This window comes from Varanus komodoensis, unplaced genomic scaffold (genome assembly GCF_004798865.1).
Source record: "Varanus komodoensis strain SLA01 unplaced genomic scaffold, ASM479886v1 scaffold137, whole genome shotgun sequence".
Lineage (NCBI taxonomy): Eukaryota > Metazoa > Chordata > Lepidosauria > Squamata > Varanidae > Varanus > Varanus komodoensis.
Genome location: NW_025335397.1, coordinates 108,175 through 127,334, shown reverse-complemented (window position 1 = coordinate 127,334; position 19,160 = coordinate 108,175). Strand labels below are relative to the sequence as shown.

At 50.4% G+C, this 19,160-nt stretch overlaps 1 protein-coding gene across 2 annotated transcripts; it reads right to left on the bottom strand.

Annotated features, from left to right (window-relative positions):
* Positions 1 to 373: 373 nt before the first annotated feature.
* ZMAT2 (zinc finger matrin-type 2) lies at positions 374 to 19,025 on the bottom strand. Of its 2 annotated transcripts, none has more exons than XM_044422855.1 (6): positions 18,937 to 19,025; positions 8,458 to 8,551; positions 7,874 to 7,997; positions 5,704 to 5,777; positions 3,321 to 3,466; positions 374 to 1,074 (listed from the first exon to the last, which is right to left on the bottom strand). In XM_044422855.1, the coding sequence occupies exons 1-6, from the start codon at positions 18,952 to 18,954 to the stop codon at positions 874 to 876; spliced, it is 657 nt and encodes a 218-aa protein (XP_044278790.1). In that variant the 5' UTR covers positions 18,955 to 19,025; the 3' UTR covers positions 374 to 873. The 2 variants fall into 2 exon arrangements, with proteins under 2 accessions (XP_044278790.1, XP_044278791.1); XM_044422856.1 differs by having other exon boundaries at positions 374 to 1,017.
* Between the last annotated feature and the right edge of the window lie 135 nt (positions 19,026 to 19,160).

Here is a 19,160-nt window from a genome sequence, read left to right as displayed (position 1 = left end):
CTCTGCCTCCACATGGCCCAGGCCACCGGGCCCTCGCTGAGCAGGGCTTGGGGAGGGCAGGAGCTTCACCTTCACACCAGAAATGGGAAAGCTAGCAGGGAATTCAGCAGCCTGAGTGCCAATGGCTCCATGCTGTTATAGAGGCTGTAAGAAACTCCTTTAATTCCCTAAACGGGAAATACACAAGCTCAACCAACAAGAAGCACGGGCATGCTCTGGTCATTGCATAGATGGGTTCATAGAATCATAGAAGAGTAGAGCTGGAAGGGGCCATGAAGGTCACCAGGTTTAACCCCCTGCTGGTGCAGGGGACGACGTTACACCGTCCCACTCAGATGGTGGGTTCACAGAACAATGACCAAAGAAAGCAACACAAGATTTTTATCATTTTATTAACAGAAAAAAATATACTCAGCAGAATGTTCCTTGTGCAAACAGGGCCAAACACAGCATGGAGTGAGAAGCAGGCAGTACTCAAACAGGGAAAGGGGCCGCTGCAGGCATGCCCAGGAGCTGGGGGGCGCTGGAAGAAACGTGCGGCGCTGTGCTCTTCCTGGCAACTGAAGAGGGGCTAAACAAATACTACGCCGACAGAGAAGAGATCCTGAAAATGTGTTTACTCCAAAGTATTCAAGGAGACCGGGGAAGGGAGCTGCTAAATTTAAAGTCCTTTATTTGATCTCCAGGTTTGCTACCATACAGGTGAATGCGAGCTGCCCTTTGCAGGCAGCCATGGCAGGGCATCGCCTGCCCCACACGGGGAGTGCACTCCGGCCAGTACGCCGAGATGCAAGTTCGCTGCGAAGTCTCCCCAGGGGTGTTCAAGCATCACCGGGCAGAGACGACAACCGTCCAAGCACAGTTCGTGGCTGATCAGTGGCTCTTCTTGGTTGAGCCAAACCCAGAGAAGCCCATAACGGCTGCCATCTCGTCATCCTCTTCAAACGCCAGGTCTTCCTCAGCCCTCCTTTTCTTCTCCCTCTGTTTTTCCTTTTTGTAGGCTTTGGCCTTTTCCTCCTGCAACAAAGAGAAGTCACTGCCAAATGAGTCAAGCTTGCGTGCACGTCCAAAGACCTAGAAAGGGAAGAAACAACCTCAGAGATCAGGCCGCAGGGACAAGATTCTTTCTGGTCTGAAGAACAAATCGCGGGTGGGAGAGAGAGGTTGGCCCCAGAGGAGCGGCGGAAAGGCAGCAGCCCAAATGAATGCCCAGAGAAAGGGCACGTGGAGCCGGGACTGTGCGAGAGCGTTCATTCAGCCCGTTGGCGTCCACTGCTAGACAAACGCCAAAGGCTGCACTGGCAACTAACAGTGGTGGAAATGCACCTTTGCTTGTAGAGGGACCGATGCCATGTCCCGGGAACCGTGGTGCAGACGATGGAGGCGGACAACGCCAGTATCTGGCGGAGCTGGAGCAGCTGAGCGACAGCTGCTGTGTGCGACACGAGCAGCGCTCCGGGTGGCTTTGGGGCTTTGGCATCAAAGGGCTTCCGGGGCTCTAATCAAAACGCTTCATTCAGTGAGACTGCGAGGCCTGGAACGGTGCCAGGCCGGTGCCGGGGGAGGCAGTCGTGCGGCTGGGGCTGCTGGCGCCTTGGCAGCTGCTGGAGCCACGAAAGCTTGAGGACTCTCCTGCTTGCGCAAGTGTCCCAACACGCAGAGGCGTCACAGGGCTCTTTGATACCTGCCATCTGCAGAGAGCTCGAGAGCAAAATTGCAGCTTGATTTGTGAAACAGGAAAATGGCCATTAGCGGCATTTGTAAGGAAAATCCATTTTTGCATCCCCCATCTAACATGTGGCTTTATTTTTCCAAGCAGGCAAGCCAATGTTTGCCCTGACTGGAAAGCAAACTGCCAGGATCCTTCCCCGGGGTGTGTGCAGGGAGAGCTGAGTGAGCTCAGTCCAAGAGTTTCGCTGAGCTGCTACCGAAAGCACGCGCATCAAAGGCGGAGGGAGCGTGCAATTAGTGTGCCTCCTACAGAGGAGATCTGTCACACCGACTCCAGCCAGGCCTGGGAGGGTGTCTCTCCATCCTTTGTTGGGACCGGAAGGAAAGGCAGTATGGCGGTGCTAAATATTAAATTCTATGCAAAAAAGCTGACCAAACAGGCAAGTATTTATTAATGGGTTCAATAAATATATTATTCATTTGGCTTCCTGAAAGGACCAAAAGCTCCTCATGGCCTTTTGGGGCTCCTGGGGAGTCCCCTCAGGCCCTGTGCCACAAGTTTTTTGGGGCTCCGACAAATGGCGGAGACATGGCTACTGCCCTGGAGGGAGAGGGAAAGCCACCCCTCTGCCTCCGCCACATCTGCCCAGCTGCAGAAGGGCTGACAACGCTTCTAACAGTGGCCACTCTTTGGGTTCAGCATGGAAAGCAGCGGCAAACAAGCAATGCTCCTGCAGGAGAAAGAGGGCCCGTCTGCTGCTCGCTGCAGACTGCTCAGGCAGGCTCATCATCAGATTCTGAGGAGGAGGCGGCGGCGATGTGGGAGCGAGGGCGCCGAGGCTGCAAAGGCGCTGAGCGGCACTTCTCCGGCAGCGTGTGAGAACCAGCCTGCTCCGGAGGGACAGGGGATTTCGGGAGCAGATGCAGGGTCTCGTCCTTAACCCAGTAGGGAGGCATCCAACCCAGAAACGACCTGCACAGCTGGAGAGGCTTTGCCATTTGTGTCGTCTTGTCTTGCCCCCCGCAGCAGTGAGAGCCACCTGGGGGGTGGGGGACCCAGTAGCTTTACTGAAAGGGAGGGGCAGAGGGGAAGTTTCTGGTTTGCATTCAACTCTCTGTATGGGCAGATGCATCATCTCCAACTCTGGCAGAAGGCTATTTGGCATTCATACTGCTGGGTCATGTAATCTGCTGAGTTTCAAAGCACTGTCTTGCGTTTTGAACCCAGAAGGAAGCCAAGAAGGGACTGGTTCACAACACACACAATAAAATTCCTCCTAGATACCTTCCTGAGGTTACTGCACATACAAGGAACTGCAAGAGGGAAAATGCACAATGCCACCTGCAGGCCAGAAGTGCACTGGAGAGACCAGCCCAGGGAAAAATCTCCCAAGCAGAACAGCAGGACGGGGTAATTTCAGTGTAGCAAATAAGCTAGCGTTTTCACTGCGACCAATTTCCATTTGAGATCACGGAGGGCAGCATTTCACAGATGCTGGAACAGTGGCAAAGAAAATGGCCAGGCATCCTTTTTTTAACAGGTACAATTTCCCTTGCCAGCAACCTGAACACCACAGGCCGTCTGCTAAATTTAGGTGCCATTCTCTTCCCGCCATGCCTGACTGTTTCAGCTCTGGGCAACAGTTCACCTCTTCTCTGAGCTCCTTCATCCTCTCCTCAAAGTCGTAGTCCTTCTGCTTCTCTTCCATTTTTTTCTTGTTGACCTCAAAGCGCTTCTTCACCTGGTCCAGTGTGGAGCGCTCCACCCTCATGGACATACCCAAGTTCCTCTGATCTAGACAAGATGAGAACCAACAAGGCTGTTTCAGTGTTGCCTGTAAGTATTTCAGCAGCCACACAAAAAGCCATGTTCTGTTTGAGAGCTCAGTATCATGTCTCTTTGAATAATTATCTTCATAAGCGGATCTTACTTCAGATTATGTCTTAAAAATTATTTCCATCCTCAAATTGCTGCAGCAAAACCTGAGAAAAAACTGTTTTTGCAATTCTCAACATGGAAAAAAAACCAGAACAAAAAAATCCCATGCCCAGTCATGTTTTTGTATGGCTAGGTAATGCCTACTTCAAAGCTTAATTTGAGATTCTGTTAATTTTAAGGGATAGACTATCTTCATCACCAATCCCTTAATTAAAAGTCTATTCAGTGCTGGAGGTCTTGATTGGCTCAGCAGGAAAGGGGTGGAATAACTCTCTTCTTTCCTCCCCACCTCTGTGATCTCCACCCTTGTGATTCAGCCAACATTCACCTGTCCCAGCAAACTCGGCTGGTATCATGGGAACCTGGGTTTGCCGCACTCCGGGACTGGCTCTAGACCCAGTTCGCATGAAAACGCAGACCACGTGGCCTGTTTAGGTGTGGCGTGTGCTGGTGGCCGCTAAGAATATTCAGCTGTGGCAGGAGACTGCCGTGCCTCTTCATCATCATACTATCGTCATTACTCCCCACATCGCCTGCCGTTTTGCTTCTTGCAAGGAATCGGCAGCAGCGAAAAGTTCTCCTGCTATCCATTTCATCTTCACAGTGACAACCCTGTGAGGTAGGCTAAGCTGAGGTTAAGTGACTGGCCCGACGTCAGCCGGTGAGCTTCATGACTGAGCAGGAACAAAAACCCAGCTCTCCTGAGTCCCAGTCCAGCATTCTTGTTCACTACACTACACTACACTGACACTGAGCCCAACGATGGTGGGTTGTTGGCATGGTTACAAACCACCCACACAACCCATGGACTGTTCTCAGGGTTATACATGGTTTGTTAACCATGCCGACAATCCACCCTCCAGCAGGGTCAGACATTAGGACAAGCCCTGGCGCCTACCCAACACAACCAGTGGCACAGGCCTCACCCTGCCGGGGCTTACGCAAGGCACACAGGGCTCCAGCGATCACGCAAAGACACCCGGAGCCTCCAGGCCAGGTGCAAGTATATGAGGAGGACGTCCATAAAAAGATGCTTCTTGGGACACTCTGAGTGAGCCTGTTGGCGAAATCCGTATCCTTATGGGGGACGAGACCAATCCACCTGCTGGATGAATGGCTCAGCTGGCTCGTTAACTGATACCTGTTGGTGTTTCATTGGCCTGGCATGCCCACATCTCATCTAGCCATGAGGTGCAATCCGTGTAGGCCCAGAATTGGGCCCTTTTGGTTATTTCTTTGTTTGCTGCTTTGGCTTCCATACAGGAAGGAAACCTTCTGACAAAAACAGATCAGCCTTGAGCCTTCAACTGTACTGATACCGGGCTAACATAGACAAAAGATTTGTGATGCACCAATATTACTTCTGCATGTTAGACCACCACCTTGTGGCATTCCTAACCAAGCTACAGTCCAGCAAAACAGTAGGCACGTCTCTCTCGATTAAAAGAAGCAAATGCCGTACCTCCTCCAGGCTGCTGCTGTGGAAGGAAAATACTGCAGCCCTTCTACTAGACTTTGTAAAAACTGCTCCCAGCTGTGCTCACTACCTGTGAAGGTGAACACGTGAGCAATGGGCCCGGAAGTCCCCCGAGGCTTCAAACCTCTGTGATTGCATTTTAATGTGGTGTTGTAAATTGCCCAGAGAACTTCAGCTATCAGGCGGTGCAGGACAGGGAGGGAAGAAGTGCCTAGTCAGAGGCATCACCTTGTCCCCTCACATGGTCTGCCTCAAGCCATACTTTGATCCAGTGGCTGTTGGTTTATCTGTATTTAATACCAAATCAAAACGGAGAAAGGCTCGAGTTGACAGGGCTGGGGAAATACTTGGGGTGTTCTGAGGAGCACTAATGACATGTCACATCTTCATATACACCTGCCTGAAGTGCCAGATCCACGCTGGACGCGAGGGAACAGAACTTCCGGGGAAGTTCTCAAAGAGACAGAGAGCATCCGCGCATCCTCCGGCGTATCCCAGCAAGGAAGGAACGGCACTCAAAGAGCGGAGATTTGCCCCTCTGCAGACTGAAGCGAGATCTCATTTCTATACCCCGGCTGGCTCTAACAGACAAAAGAAAGAATCCGGTGGTTCTTACGTTTTTTGCCATTGATATGATCCAAGAAATTGATAGAATCTTTCACTACACAATCGCAGACGTTACAATAATACCTGGAAGGAAGAAAGGGAAATTAGCTCCTAAATACGACGTGAGGTTCTTTCCCCTGCAGTGCCAAGGTTTTGCGGCGCACGCCGCAGCCGGTGGTAGGCAGGCTTTACAAGGCAGCTTTCCTTTTTAGACTTATAGCCGATAGATCAGAGCAGATGCAGTTACCAGAGGGAGGCAACCTCGTGCCCCCCGGAGGCTGGCTGCAAGTCCCATAACAAGTCACCTGCCCCCCAATTAGGGAGCAGGGGGTGTCATCCCTACAGCCGGTGGCAGCCACCCTGAGAAGGCCTCCCCGAATGTGCTGCCACGGCTGCACTTGGGGGCAGGGAGGGGGCAGGACAGGCGGCCTTGGTTGGCTGGGACATGAAGATGAATGAGCTGGAGAGGCCCTCGGCCACTCCTCCGCTCTTCCTCTTCAGTGCACCTCCATAAAAACACTTAGGATCCGGTATAATTACTTAAGAGTTGCAAATTAGAGCTCAACAAAAAAGTGGTCCATTCACCCGAAGCGTTCAGCTAAAAATCAAGCAACAGGTGAGTGGAAAAAATGTCAGCACTGTCTTTCGCCTTTTAGTAACTGGGCTAAAATTTTTAAAAAATGCAGGGAGGCCAATGTTTCTCATCAGCTGGCAATGCTGCTTCCTTTCTCCGCTTCAGGAATGCTGTGGCCATCAGTAGGTCCCCTGCCAACTCGGATGGCGAATAAAAGTGACAGGAAACCGTGGTGCTCACGCCTACCTCGAAAACTGCCAGGGAGCAACGGCGATCCAGGGGAGCTGCAAACACTATTTACTTGATGCAGGACTGCAAATTCAGTGAACCAAATTCACTACCATCTTTTCTTAATGCTGAATATTTTTCAAACCTCATAGTGGTGCACCAGAAAAAATGAGGGGGGATCACAACAGCAACACACAAGCAGGGACACCAATAAAATGAACCCGCTGCCCAAGGTTAAACGTGAAAGCTCTACAGAGAGAAGTCTGCAGGGGGAAAGTGTGTTCCACCGTCTCAGGCAACTGGCCAAGGCCCTGGCTCTCACTGCAACAGTTCGAACACGCAGGGACTGCCACTCCACGTGGAGCTGCTGGTCCTGAGACGACGTCTGGGGCTTGGAGAACGGCCCTGCCACGCTGAGGAGCACTGGGGAATCTCCTTGTTCATCCCAGGACACAGGACACGGAATAACAGGCTCAAGTTGCAGGAGGGCAGACTCCAGCTGAACACCAGAAAAGACTTCCTGACCGTTAGAGCAGTACGGCAGTGGAAGCAATTATGTATGGAGCTGGCGGGCTCTCCCACCCTGGAGGCATTCAGGATGCGACTGGTCAGCCCTCTGAGAGGGATGGTTGAACCGGGGTTCTGCCCTGGACAGGGGGTTGGACTCGACGGCCTTCTTGGCCCCTTTTAACTATACTATTCTATGATGCTTTGTGGAGAACATAAGAAGAATCACTCTCTCAAACGGGGGATGCAGCCCACGTAGGACCGTACATACAAGCAAGAGTACCTTGTATCAAATGCAGAAGAATATTGCCAGCAAATGCAGTTGGAGCTGAATAGCTGTAAGTTTGTGCAAGATTTTGGGATCTCTGGGAGGTACCCAGCCATCTTTCACACTTAAGCTGAAGCTCTGGAGCTTGAGTCAGGGTGCAGGCACTTTGCAACATTTAATGGAATCCAATTGATGGCCACTGCAGCAATCCACTTATAGAAAAGCCGGTCCAGAACAAACCAAGTCCTGGGCGCTGAATCGGTTTTAATTAAAGGAAGATCTATCCCTGTTCTGTGACATGAAGGGACCCTGGGTTGTATCCCGTGTATTCCTTCTGCCAGCCAACAGACACCACTGATGAATCAAATTCCCTCCTTCCCCCTCCACACACAACCAAATTTGCTTCAGAAGGTTGGGAGCAGGAAAGGAAACTTCCTACTGTGCACTGTGTGAAGAAAGTGCATTTAGCTAGCTGCCATCTACCTGGCCTGGCCCTCTGGACACAGAATTAGGAAGAGGCAGCAATGCCTGCATGTTTAGCTGCTCTACCTTCTCTGCAAAGCAGACCTATGAATGAGTACGGCAAGCACTTGGGCAACTCACCCGCCCATCTCCGACTGAGGCGTCGTTTTGGTAATAACAATAGTCTTCCCCAGTTTGGATTCAAGGTCCACCTTGTAGTCACGGTGCCGGAGCAGCTCACGTTTGACGGGTTGCACTGGTTTGCCTAAAACATAACCAGGAAACATTTTCTTTTTTTTTCTTCAAATATTTTAGCTTAATTTGGGGATTTAATACTGTCCTTTTGCCTAATCCATCTTAATTTCCCTAAATGAAAAAGGTGGGATATAAATATAATAAATAAATAACTGCAGAAATGTTATTTTTCCTTTACTGGCCAAAAGAAGTTCCTCAAGAACCCCAAGGTTTCTTACTTTTATTTCTTCATTTTCTAAGAGCAGGGGAACACATCCCTTTATGTTTTTTCTGAAGAGAAACAAGAACATTAGGAAAGAAAGAAAGTGAGGTTGCTTATGTATTTGTTTTGGAAGGATGGGCAGCAGAAAAGGAAATGGCCTTTTCTTTTCCTCTGCAATTTTGCCTGCTGCATCTCCTCATTTTAAAACCAACCGGGTGTTTCTCAATGGAATAAAGCAGCACCATCCCATAATCAGCATGTTACTAACCATCTTTCTTTTCCCTTTCCTCCGTGAGTCGTTTCTCTGCAAGCTTCTCATACTCATCTTTGTCCCACTTCCTGCGGAAGTCCAGGTTTTTAGTCTGCAGGCAAAAAAGAAAAACAAGCAAACACTCAGTTCAGCAAAGCAAGAAAGGCTTTCGGCGTGAAAAGAGCCAGCCCAGTTTATTTATTATTTATTTATTTAGGAAAATTTATCTAGGAAATTATTTAGGAAATCCTAAATAAAGTTTACACATTCTGGCCATCCCAGACGTCCTCCAGCCCAGGCTACCACGAGTGAGCCAGAAGCCGCATGCTCCTATCTCTGGAAGTGGCTAAGCAAGCTGGGGATGCGCCGTCTCCAGCCTGGTTAGGTCCTGCCTGGAGGGGGAACTCTGGCACATCCAGTGTTCCCAGTTTGGACACCAACTCAACCAAGTTGGGCAAGGGAGCATCCCTGGCTTGTTTTGCTGCCTGCTCAACACCTGCAGGATGAGGCAGGCAGGCAGGCAGAGTTAAGCCAGATGCACCGGCCTCCCAGCCTGCTCATGGTAGCCCAGCATAACTCTCCAGCTTAGGAAAAAAATACAACGCAGAGCGGCACAGGAGAGAGGTTGATAGGTTGTGCGTGGCACAGAGAAAGTGGGCAGTGTTTTCTTTGCTTTCTCTCCTAGAACATTACAACTAGGAACGCCACCCTTGGTTGCATAGCCAGAAGTGTGGCTTCTAGATCAAGAGAGGTATTACTACCACTCTACACGACTCTAGTGCGCCCACAACTGGAATACTGTGTTCAGTTTTGGGCCCCTCATTACAGAAAGGATATAGCCAGGTTGGAGTCAGTGCAGCGTAGGGCCACAAGGTTGGTGGCAGGGTTGCAGGGGATGCGTATGAGGCGAGACTGAGGGAACTGGGTCTCTTCAGCCTGGAGGAGACTCGGAGGGGATCTGCTGGCGACATGCAGGTACGCAAGGGGAGGTCACATGGAGGTGGGTAGAGGCCTGTTCTCCCCTGCAGAGGAAGGCAGGACGTGCTCCAATGGAGCCAAGCTCAGGGAGCCAAGGTTCAGTTTGGATGCCAGGAAGCGTTTCCTGACAGTCAGGGCCCCGAGGGTGTGGAATGGGCTTCCACGGGAGGTCGTTGAGGCCCCATCGGTGCGGGTGTTCAAGGATAGGCTGGACGTCCACATGGAGGGCATGTCGTGAGTGGAGCCGGCTGGTGCCGGAGGTCAGACTAGATGGCCTGGGAGGCCCCTTCTGACTCGCTCTGTTTTCTATGTTTCTAACTCTTGCTTGTTCATTGCTAACTGCAGCACACAAGGTTAAGAACACAGACCTCCAAGTTGATCTAGACAACAGACAAGCAAATTTCATCCATGAAATGAGGGTTATATCACCAAGTAAAACACTCTTGATGGCACGGCTGGGCAATGGATCCAGGATGCACGCAAGGAAGAACGGTTTCACACGAGAGAGCTTGGGGGCTGCCCACCCAAACCACCCACATTTCCCACACAGGTGAGCCCAGGTTATCAGAACTTGGGGCGGGGGGGTCTGCCCTCACTCAGAGGCACACCTGGCAGGGCCCCTGGTGTTCTCCACTGGAGCTCCCTGCTGGGGAGGCTGTCCTGGGGCCCTCTCTGTGCTGCTGTTCTGGCCGGCAAAGGCACCTTTACCCAAGCAGAGCTCTGGTACATAAGCTGGCCTGTGGCTGAAGGGGGGTGGAACTGACCAGTGCTGTTCATGAGATTGTTTCTAACTGTTTCTGTCCATATATGCCCTCCCGCCCCTTGAGATCAGCTATAGATGCCCTTCTCCGGGAACCCTCTGTGAATGATATTAGGAGGGTGAGTACCTGGAGGAGGGCTTTCTCTGTGGTGGCGCCCCATCTATGGAATGCGCTCCCCAGAGAGGTCCGCCTGGCACTGTCGTTATTTGTTTTTCGGCACCAGGCTAAGACCTTTTTATTTAAAACTCATTTTAATTGTTACTTTATTTGTATTTATAGGATTTTAAATCTTTTAAGTTGAGATGCACCGGGTTTTAAATTCTTACTTGTATAATTGTTACATTTATGTATTTTGCTTTTGTTGTGAGCTGCCCCAAGGCTTAGTTGCAATGGGGGTGGCATAACAATGTTTTAAATAAATAAAATAATAAATAAATTTTAATTGAGTTCTATTTTTAATCTGGATTTTATCATTAGCCTCCTTTTGGGAGAGGGGGAAGAGCCAGGCTCTCAAACAGACATGGAATCCATGGCTTAAAGGGGTTGTGAGCACCACTGGCTCAGATGGCATTAAGAAGGGTTGAGGCATGTCCCTGGAGGACACGCCATCAATGGTTTCAGTTGGCAGACCGAGGCAGGACGGCCCTTGTTGCAGGAGGGTGCGACCTTCCCAGAAGCCCCTGCCTGGCTGCCATTAAAACAGCAGCTGCTCACATGCACCCGAGGCCTGCAGCACGGCGGGCCGCACCACGGGAGATCAGCAGCACGCCCTTCAGGGCCTGCGATGGAGGTGGCACAAGGGGAAGACCTGCAAGGAGGAGAGCGGGTCCCCCAGGCCAAGCACTCAGCAGAGCAGCACGCGGCCTGACACAGTGACACAGGACATGCCTGACATCTCCTAAGCGGACTTGCATCTTGATGCAAAAACGGGGCCGGAGCAGGGAAGCAAGTCGGTGCCTGTGGCTCCTCAGTGAGCACAGAAGGCCGGGCTTCGTACGGACTGGCACCGCAAGAAAAGAAAGCGAACATCTACCCAGATGAACGGCAGGAGGGGAGAGAAGAGGCACCGCCTCCGGGATGGGGCAAGGGTTAGCCGCTTCCAAAGATCTACGCTGGATCACATCCAAGGCTAGACGAACTTTAAAGGCACAGCTTTTAACTACTTTGTCTTTTCAAAGCACGCAGCTCTGGCAGCACGAGTGGTACCCACAAACAAGTGCCAGTTTGGAAGCTAAGAGCTTGGAGCCTTTGGCCTGCTTGGTTGTTCCATCTTGCTGCTGTCATGTGCCAGCAAGTCCTCTCTTATTTAGGGTGACCCTACGAATGAAAGCTCTCCAGAAAGTCCTATCCATGGCAGCCCAGCATAGCTGTTCAAAATTCAAAGCTGCGGCTTCCTGAATGGAGTCGCTCCACTTCTTATTTTGCCAGTCCCTCCCTTGCCTTCTCACGATGTGTCCACAGCATGCCAGCCTTGGTTTTGTCACTTTTGCTTCCAGGAAAAGCTCAGGCTCGGTTTGACACAGGACCCAGCTGTTTGTCTTTCTGTCGGTCCAGGGCATTAAAAGTTCTCCCCCAGCACCATGCTTCAAACACATCAGTTTTTTTCCTGGCGGCACTTATTACATAAGGACATATAATGTGCAAGTGCTATCCAGTACACTGAACCAGCCATGGGGTGCTCGATCGTAATGTCATGAGGCCGGCGGTACATGGATGCCTTCCCGGCTGTTCCCTTGGGACACCCTCCCCACACACCCCTGGCAAGCTCTGGTCCTTTGACTCTGCCCTTCAGGCACCAAACAGCGAGGAGCGGGGGATCGTGGAGCGCAGCAGTTCCCTGGCTCTGAAAACCACCTCTCTGGAGGTCCGTCAGAATAAATCTGGACTTCGAATTAAATAAGCATTTGCTAGCTAGAGATAATATGGGTAGTTTAGTTGTAGGCTTTATTCTTTAACTGGAGAGAAGGAACAGTTTTAACATTTCTCATGTTTTGTAATCTGCTTCCAGAAATATCCATTTTATGCCTGCTTTAAATTATTGTTGCCTGCCCAGAGCATTTGTGAAAGAGAAGAGCTTCAGATTTAAATTATGTTAAGTTTTACATTTTTAAATTGTTACTAAGCCCGAGCCTAAGGGATAGTTAGAATGAGAAATCTAAAATAAAATTAGCCAAGCATTTCTGCACAAGCATTTTAATTTTACTGCTTCTTCGCAGTGCTTTTTTCGCCCTTTTCCAGGTACCAAGCCCCGGATTTCAGTGAGTGCCTGGAGGTTCCAGCATGACAATTACTGCAGAACGGCTCCACAGCCCTACAAGGAATGTCACACACAGAGCAAGGTCTCCATGCATGGATTTATGCAAGCGGAACAGAGCATCCAGCACAGGAAGGAGAGGATGAACCTCCCTCACCCCACACCCATTTGCTCCCTGCTCAACTTCCGAGAATCTTGGCTAAATGACTCTCAATTTCACAGCCGTAAACCAGTCATTGGCTTGCCAGGGCAACAGCATCACCAGTTCAGACACTTCAGGCAGCAGGCCAAAAGCAAGTTGCTTTGGCTTACTTTTTTCTCTCCATTTACCCTGAAATTCCATGATGAACCAAAGGCAGATGACTAGGAATGCTAAGTTTCTGGCACAGCAGCAACTAGACTCCATCACACCGCACATTAGTCTCCTTGCAATGCAAATCCTTAGATCAATGACCTATTCTCAACAGCATGAACAGCCTTTTAAAAAGGACAAGCAGTTCAGCAGATCGCAGGAAGCTGAATAAGACTTCTAGATCAACACTGTCCCCAGAATTGAAGCTAAGTTATATTCAAAATAGAAGCAAGAGCAGTTTAGAGCAGGGAATGGAGTGTGCAGAAGGACGTGCTGAGCACTTCAGATCTGCAGACACTCCAGTAAGGCTTGTCAAACAATCAGAGGGACTGCAGGGCATGGACATGGGTGGTGAAGCATCACAAGGTGGATTTAAACCCATGTCTCAGGCTCTGTTTTGAGAGAGCAGCTAGGGGGAAAGTGGTCTGTGAGCAGCATTCTCTCTCTCTCTCTCTCTCTCTCTCTCTCTCTCTCTCTCTCTCTCTCTCTCTCTCTCTGCCTAATTGTGTCTTTGGGGAAAATAAGAAAGGCTTCAACACCCTCTCACATCACCATCATTCTTATTTAGCCAAATGAATGATCTCACCACAATCCCAAAACACAAACAACCAAAGCTTCATTTAGAGGAAATGCGGCCCTAAAATCCAGCTTTTTCCCTCTCTTACCCCCTGCAATTCTCCAAATGGAATTACTGCAAATAACTACAGTCAAGAATTGAAAGGAGCCCCAGAGATAGCTTGAAAAGTTGATTGCCAGAGCCTGCTAAGCGGTTTAAGCATGTCACGACTAAGATCATTAGCTGCTTCTCCAGGTAAAAGAAGAAAGGAGATTCACAAGACAGAAATTAACATTTGGGGAGAGAGTAGTTTTCAGATGCAACCACACTGAAGCAGCCCTATCACAAATCAAAGCGGGCCTGCGCCTGGGGAGAAGGCAGTTTGCTGGCTGCCTCTCTCTTCTCCCAGATAATAAAAAGAAGCGATAGCCTTTTGAAGATCTTTTAGCCATGTCCCTAGGCCAGGCAGAGAGAAATGAATCAAACGCAACTTCTGATCTTGCAGTAATAAGGCCTGGCCTGTAGTTCCAAGGAAACTTTTCCAGGGTGATCAAACGAGGGGGTTGCTGCAAGCCCCAGTATCTTTTAACAAGTGCTTAGGATCTGTGGTGAATCCTTCCCCAAGAGATGACATAAGCCAAGGAGAAAAAAGGACCTCCGGCCCCCTTGTTCATCACAGGCACAGAAAGGAAAAAATTAGTCAGCTTCATAAACAAGTTGCAGTCAAAGCTGCCAACAAAAAAGGGCTTCTAATCCAGATCTTTCTTCTTAACAATTACACGAGCACATTTATCCAAACAAAAAGCACATTTGGGTAGCTAAGTATTTGCACAAACAAAAGCACTATTGATATTAAAATGAAACTAAAAAGAAGGGAGAAAATTGAAGTTTGAGTGCTCAGGGCCTTGGGGGAACCAGTGCATCTCTTTCAATCTTAAGGAAAAAGGCAGAATTTCAGGCTTTGCTGCAAATTAAAGTCTGATTCCGGGACAGATATGCACAGGACCTCCAAGCCCATGAGTGTGGCATACACTCTGCCAGTCTTCAGCTCTGGTTTTGTTCTGATCCCAGAGCTTGACAAGGGCTCAGTGATGCATTTTCATGGGGCTAGCTAGAACACAGAGGTCAGGAAATTGTGCTCAGAGGAGTGCAATACTATAACATTCAACAGAAATTCTAAAAATACAACTTTAGCTTGTAGGAATGAACAAGAAACTAGCTTCCTGATTGAGCAAAGTGGGGAGGGACAGGGAAAAAAAACCCTAATTTTAAGATACAGAAGCTGAAGGTTAAAAGGGCTGTGAAAGAGAGCTAAAAATGAGAATGAGCAGGGAGGGATGGAGCAAAACAGACAGAAAGCCAGAGGCCAGGGGGACTGACTGGGAGAGCTGGACCTGTGACAAGAAGGCACTACTTGGAAGGGACCTAGATAAAACAGGGACAGCCATGGATAGGTTAGCTGGATGTACTTATTGTTGAATATTTTATTACACTATTGATCATAGGGGGGTTGTTATGCTTTTGAATGCATCCATTTCAGATATTAACACTTTTCCAGATATTAACACAGCCAACCTCTACTCAACATAAAGCAAAAACTTGATTTGGTTTGGTGGAGGCAGCCAGAGAAATAAAGATTTCTACCTGGCCCACACACCTTCCAATCCCTCTGGGACTTACTTCCAGACCGGGACCATACCCTGTACCTCTGTGTCCAGTGAGAACTTGTCTGCAGGGTGGCCTCCCCCGCACATGCGCTCCGTACCTGCCCACCCTCGCATCACAGGTGCTCAGTTCCTTGGAAGCACAAAGGTGTGTGGGTCGCTCAGGCCCTCATCAGGTCGCACAGATCAGACTGCTGCGAATCGTGTGGCCCGGTGAGCAGAGGCGCCACACAGCGCTTAGCATAGCACGCCTTTACTCTGCAGTCCTCCCGGCTGTGCAACTACAGTACGGATACCGACCTCCTGGTGGCCTGGCTGCTGCTGGCATGGCAGCCATGTAGCCCAGGACTCAAACAGCAATCGCCAACTCCCAAATATGCCGGGAGGCCAGGAATGCCACTTGGTGGGGGGCAGCTCATCTTTTCATCTCACGTCTAGCACAAGGCAAGTAAACGTCTTTCACATGCTCCCACATAAGCTTCAACTCATGACTAGCATGCATGCCAGCTTCAGTGGAGGGTTAGGGAAGAATGCACTGGCACCAAATGCTGGCTCCAGCAGAATACTGGATTTCTCAACTGATTTCTCTAGGAAGATCTCACTTATGTCCCCGAGCCCATTTACAAAATATTTCACTAGTATTAATGAGAAAATAACCTCCCCAGATAATGGCATGGCTTTCTCTCACACTGTTTTATGTATCTAAGTCTTTTCCTCAGTCTTCCTTTTCCAGGTGACCCATACGATTCACTTTTTTCCCAGGCTTTCTCCTTTCTCTCCTAACAGTTGGCTCTATATACCAGTTGAATATTCTCAGTTCTTACTGAGCTATTTAACGGGCTGGAAGGAGACATTTTATTCTGGAAAGGGGACAAATTAATGTACACACCCTTTCCTTGATTCCCTGACAGTTCTAAAGAGACAAAAGATGGACGTGGAAATCTGAATAGGATGAAGTGAGTGCAGCTACTGGGGGCAGCGGGGGGCAAGTGCAAGTTCCACTGGCACTGCGGTCCAATTTGCACTCAAGGTTCCTGAGTGGTGGTGGTAAACCAGCTCCACGCACTCCTGGGCAATACTGATTATCCATTTCAGTTGGGGTCCAGGCCTAGTTTTTGCATGAAAACAGATCTGGCCACCCTGCATGATGACCTTTGCCAGGAAAGAGACAGGAGAATGTGACCCTATTGGTACCCCAGGCCATGGGATCCTGCTGGGGCTCTACTGTCTGAGTGAAAACTGAGGGGGGCTGCACTGCAGGAGTTCCACTCGTATTTGAATGGCCAGAAGGCAGTGGTTGGGGGACATGGCTTTGCCCCTTGGACTCTCCACTATGGGGTTCGTGAGGGCTACGTCTTGTTCCCCACGGCATTTAACATCTACATGAGACCTCTGAGTGTGCTCCTCTGGAGTTTCGGAGCGTTTTGCTACATGTATGCTAATAATATGCAGCTCTGGTTCTCCTTTTCATCATCAGCAGGTGAGGCTGTGGATATGCCAAACCAGTGTTTGGCCATGACAATGGGCTGGATGATGGTTAATAAACTGAAGTTCAATCTGGACAAGACTGGGATGATGTTGGTGTGTGGATTTTCTGACCGGAGGGAGGGAATCCAGCCTGCTGTAGACAGGGTTGCATCCCCCTTGAAGGAGCAAGTTCATAGCCTGGGGTGCTTTTGGAGTCATCTTTGTCATCGGAGGGAGGTTCGGGTGGTTTCAATGGCTCAGAGGGTTTTCTATTCACTGGGTGGCTCAGTTGTGTCCCTACCCAGACAGGGACCGCCTTCTACCAGTCATCTGTGCTCTGGGGCTGCCCTCAAAGATGGTTTGGAAATGGCAGTCTGTGCAAAATGGGGCAGCTGTGGCAGTTACAGGGGCCAGACAGGCAAAACACACTACACCAATGCTGGCCCACTTGCACTGGGTGCGTTCATGCTTCTGACCCCAAATCAGGGCGTTACTTTGGACTTATAAAGTCCTACCTGGCTCAGGACCACAACACCTGATGGACCATCCCTCCCAACTGCCATCTACCCAGACACTATGCTCAAGATGTGGGGCCTGCCTCCAATGGCCACCTCCAAGGGAGACCTGGTTGGTGGCAGCATGGGGAAGTGGTGGGCCCCCCATTAGGAAACAAGCCCCCCACGGAGGCCCGCCTTGGGAGCCCACTGCTCAGCGACCCACCTAATTGTTAAGGTGATGCATCCTCTGTACTGCAGAATCAAGACACAAGGGAGTACACACATTCTTACTCGGCCATAGCACTTCCATGTTTTGACGCAGCCTTAGAGAATGCAAAGTGTAAGCAGGAAAGAGAGTGGCTGCTATGAGAGAAGTAGCCATGGCCAAAGAGCTCCAGAACCTACAGAGTGCACAGCATAGTCCCAGTACCATTAGAAAGGCTTTCCTGGAGCTCAGGGGGATGCCAGCCTAAGGCAGACTGAGGCTATTCTTGAATTTCCCCTGCCTTCTCGATGATCTTGAATTAGCACTACACTTTGCAACTCAAGTCAGCACAAGACTCACAACTTCTTTTAAGGCACAGCAGGGCCCTTGGTTGCTTTTTCTGTAAGATGCAAATAGCTCTACCCCTCCAAAATTTATCCCAACTTTAAAATGAAAGCCTAAAACATTTGCTTTTGAGTAACAATTATTAGAGTGTGGCTGTGTTGGTCTATTGAAACAACAAAGAGTATTGTGCTGCCTTAAAGATTAAATTTATTCGAGCATAAGTTTTCACAGACTATAGTCTACGGCATGGAGTATTATGAACACCATAATAAACAAATAAGTCTCCCTATGTACTTCCCCTATGTATAATCAAAGAATATAATAATGACCAGCTTCACATGTGATAAGTTGCAGTGTGTGCTGGGACTCATTTGAACATTCAAGATTCCACCCAGAATCCACAAGCTGTTTTCAGAGTTCACCCTTGCGGGTTCAGATGACATGCTGGCCAGTCTTGGCTTGACTGTGCACATTAGCTGGCTGTACCCTGTGACTTTATTAAATAGAGGCACAATCTTACGCATAGAGAGAAGAATATCCCATAACCCCCATGTTGGCTGGAACGCGTAGGTAGCCATAGAACTTTTTCTGTGTAAACACGCATAAGGTTATACTTTAAGTGACAGTGGGCTTGATCATGAGAACCCTTTAATGCAATCCACTCTTCTTTTGCTTTTCTTGCAATGTAATACACAACATTCTCTTTCAACCATAGCTTTCCGCATTCTGCACGGGTCAACAGGTCAGTCTCGATGAGAAATAACAAACAAAGTGGACACCAAAAATGACAATGTTCAAAAACCAGTGGGAAGACACTTTACCCTCCCAGGATAAACCCCTATCCCTGGCCTTAAAGTAGCCATTGTGGAGCAAAAGAACTTCAAAGGAAGGAGAACGAGAGGCTGCTGAAATATAGCTCATTAACAGATTGCACTCAACTGCTGGAAGCTTATTTATTTTATTTAAATTAGCTGTGGGACTGCCCTGAAGGATAAACAGCCGAACAGGGGCAAAGGACCTTATCGGCCCGGGGCTTCTCGAGCGCGCAGTGCTCCTGCTCGCGGCAGCAACTCTTTCGCCAACGGGCAGCGCTCGGCACCGACCCCCCGGTCCTTCTCCCCTTGGTTCTCGCCCCGCTCCACAGGGGCTGCCTTCACGCCTCGGGGACACCTGCCCTGCCCGGGGCGACCGCGCGGGGCTCCAGGGGCCGAGGGCTCCCCGCCGCTTCTGCGCCGCCCCGGCGAACCGGGCCGCCGGGAGGCGAGGCCTCCTGCACGGGGCGCGTTCGCGCCAGTCCCCGGGCGTGGCGACGGGGGCCGCGGCGCAGGCCCACCGAAACGGCTGCCGCCCGCTCCCCGGACGCCGCCGCTCCTCGGCGCCGCCCCCCCTCCGCCTCTCCAGGCAAGCCCCGCACCTACCCCGCTGCCCGACGCCATCTTCCCGCCGCGAGCCGAAAGCCGGAAGGACCTCGCGCGCGCGCGCGCGCGCGCGGGCACGCAGCCCGACGCCGCTCTGGCATCCGAGGCGCGGCCATCGAGACGGCACCGAGGGCGGGGCTGCGCTCGGGGGCGGGGGGCGGCCCCGCCAGGCCCCCACGCGCTCCCGGCCCCTCCCCGCACGGCCGCCCGCTCGCGGCAGGGGG

Excerpts from the sequence above, each read along its gene's own strand:
- ZMAT2 (XM_044422855.1), bottom strand. Across the intron at positions 5,778-7,873 it reads CCTCAGTCGGAGATGGGCGG|GTATTATTGTAACGTCTGCG; the intron begins GTGAGTTGCCCA and ends TCTTCCTTCCAG. Across the intron at positions 3,467-5,703 it reads TCATATCAATGGCAAAAAAC|ATCAGAGGAACTTGGGTATG; the intron begins GTAAGAACCACC and ends CATCTTGTCTAG.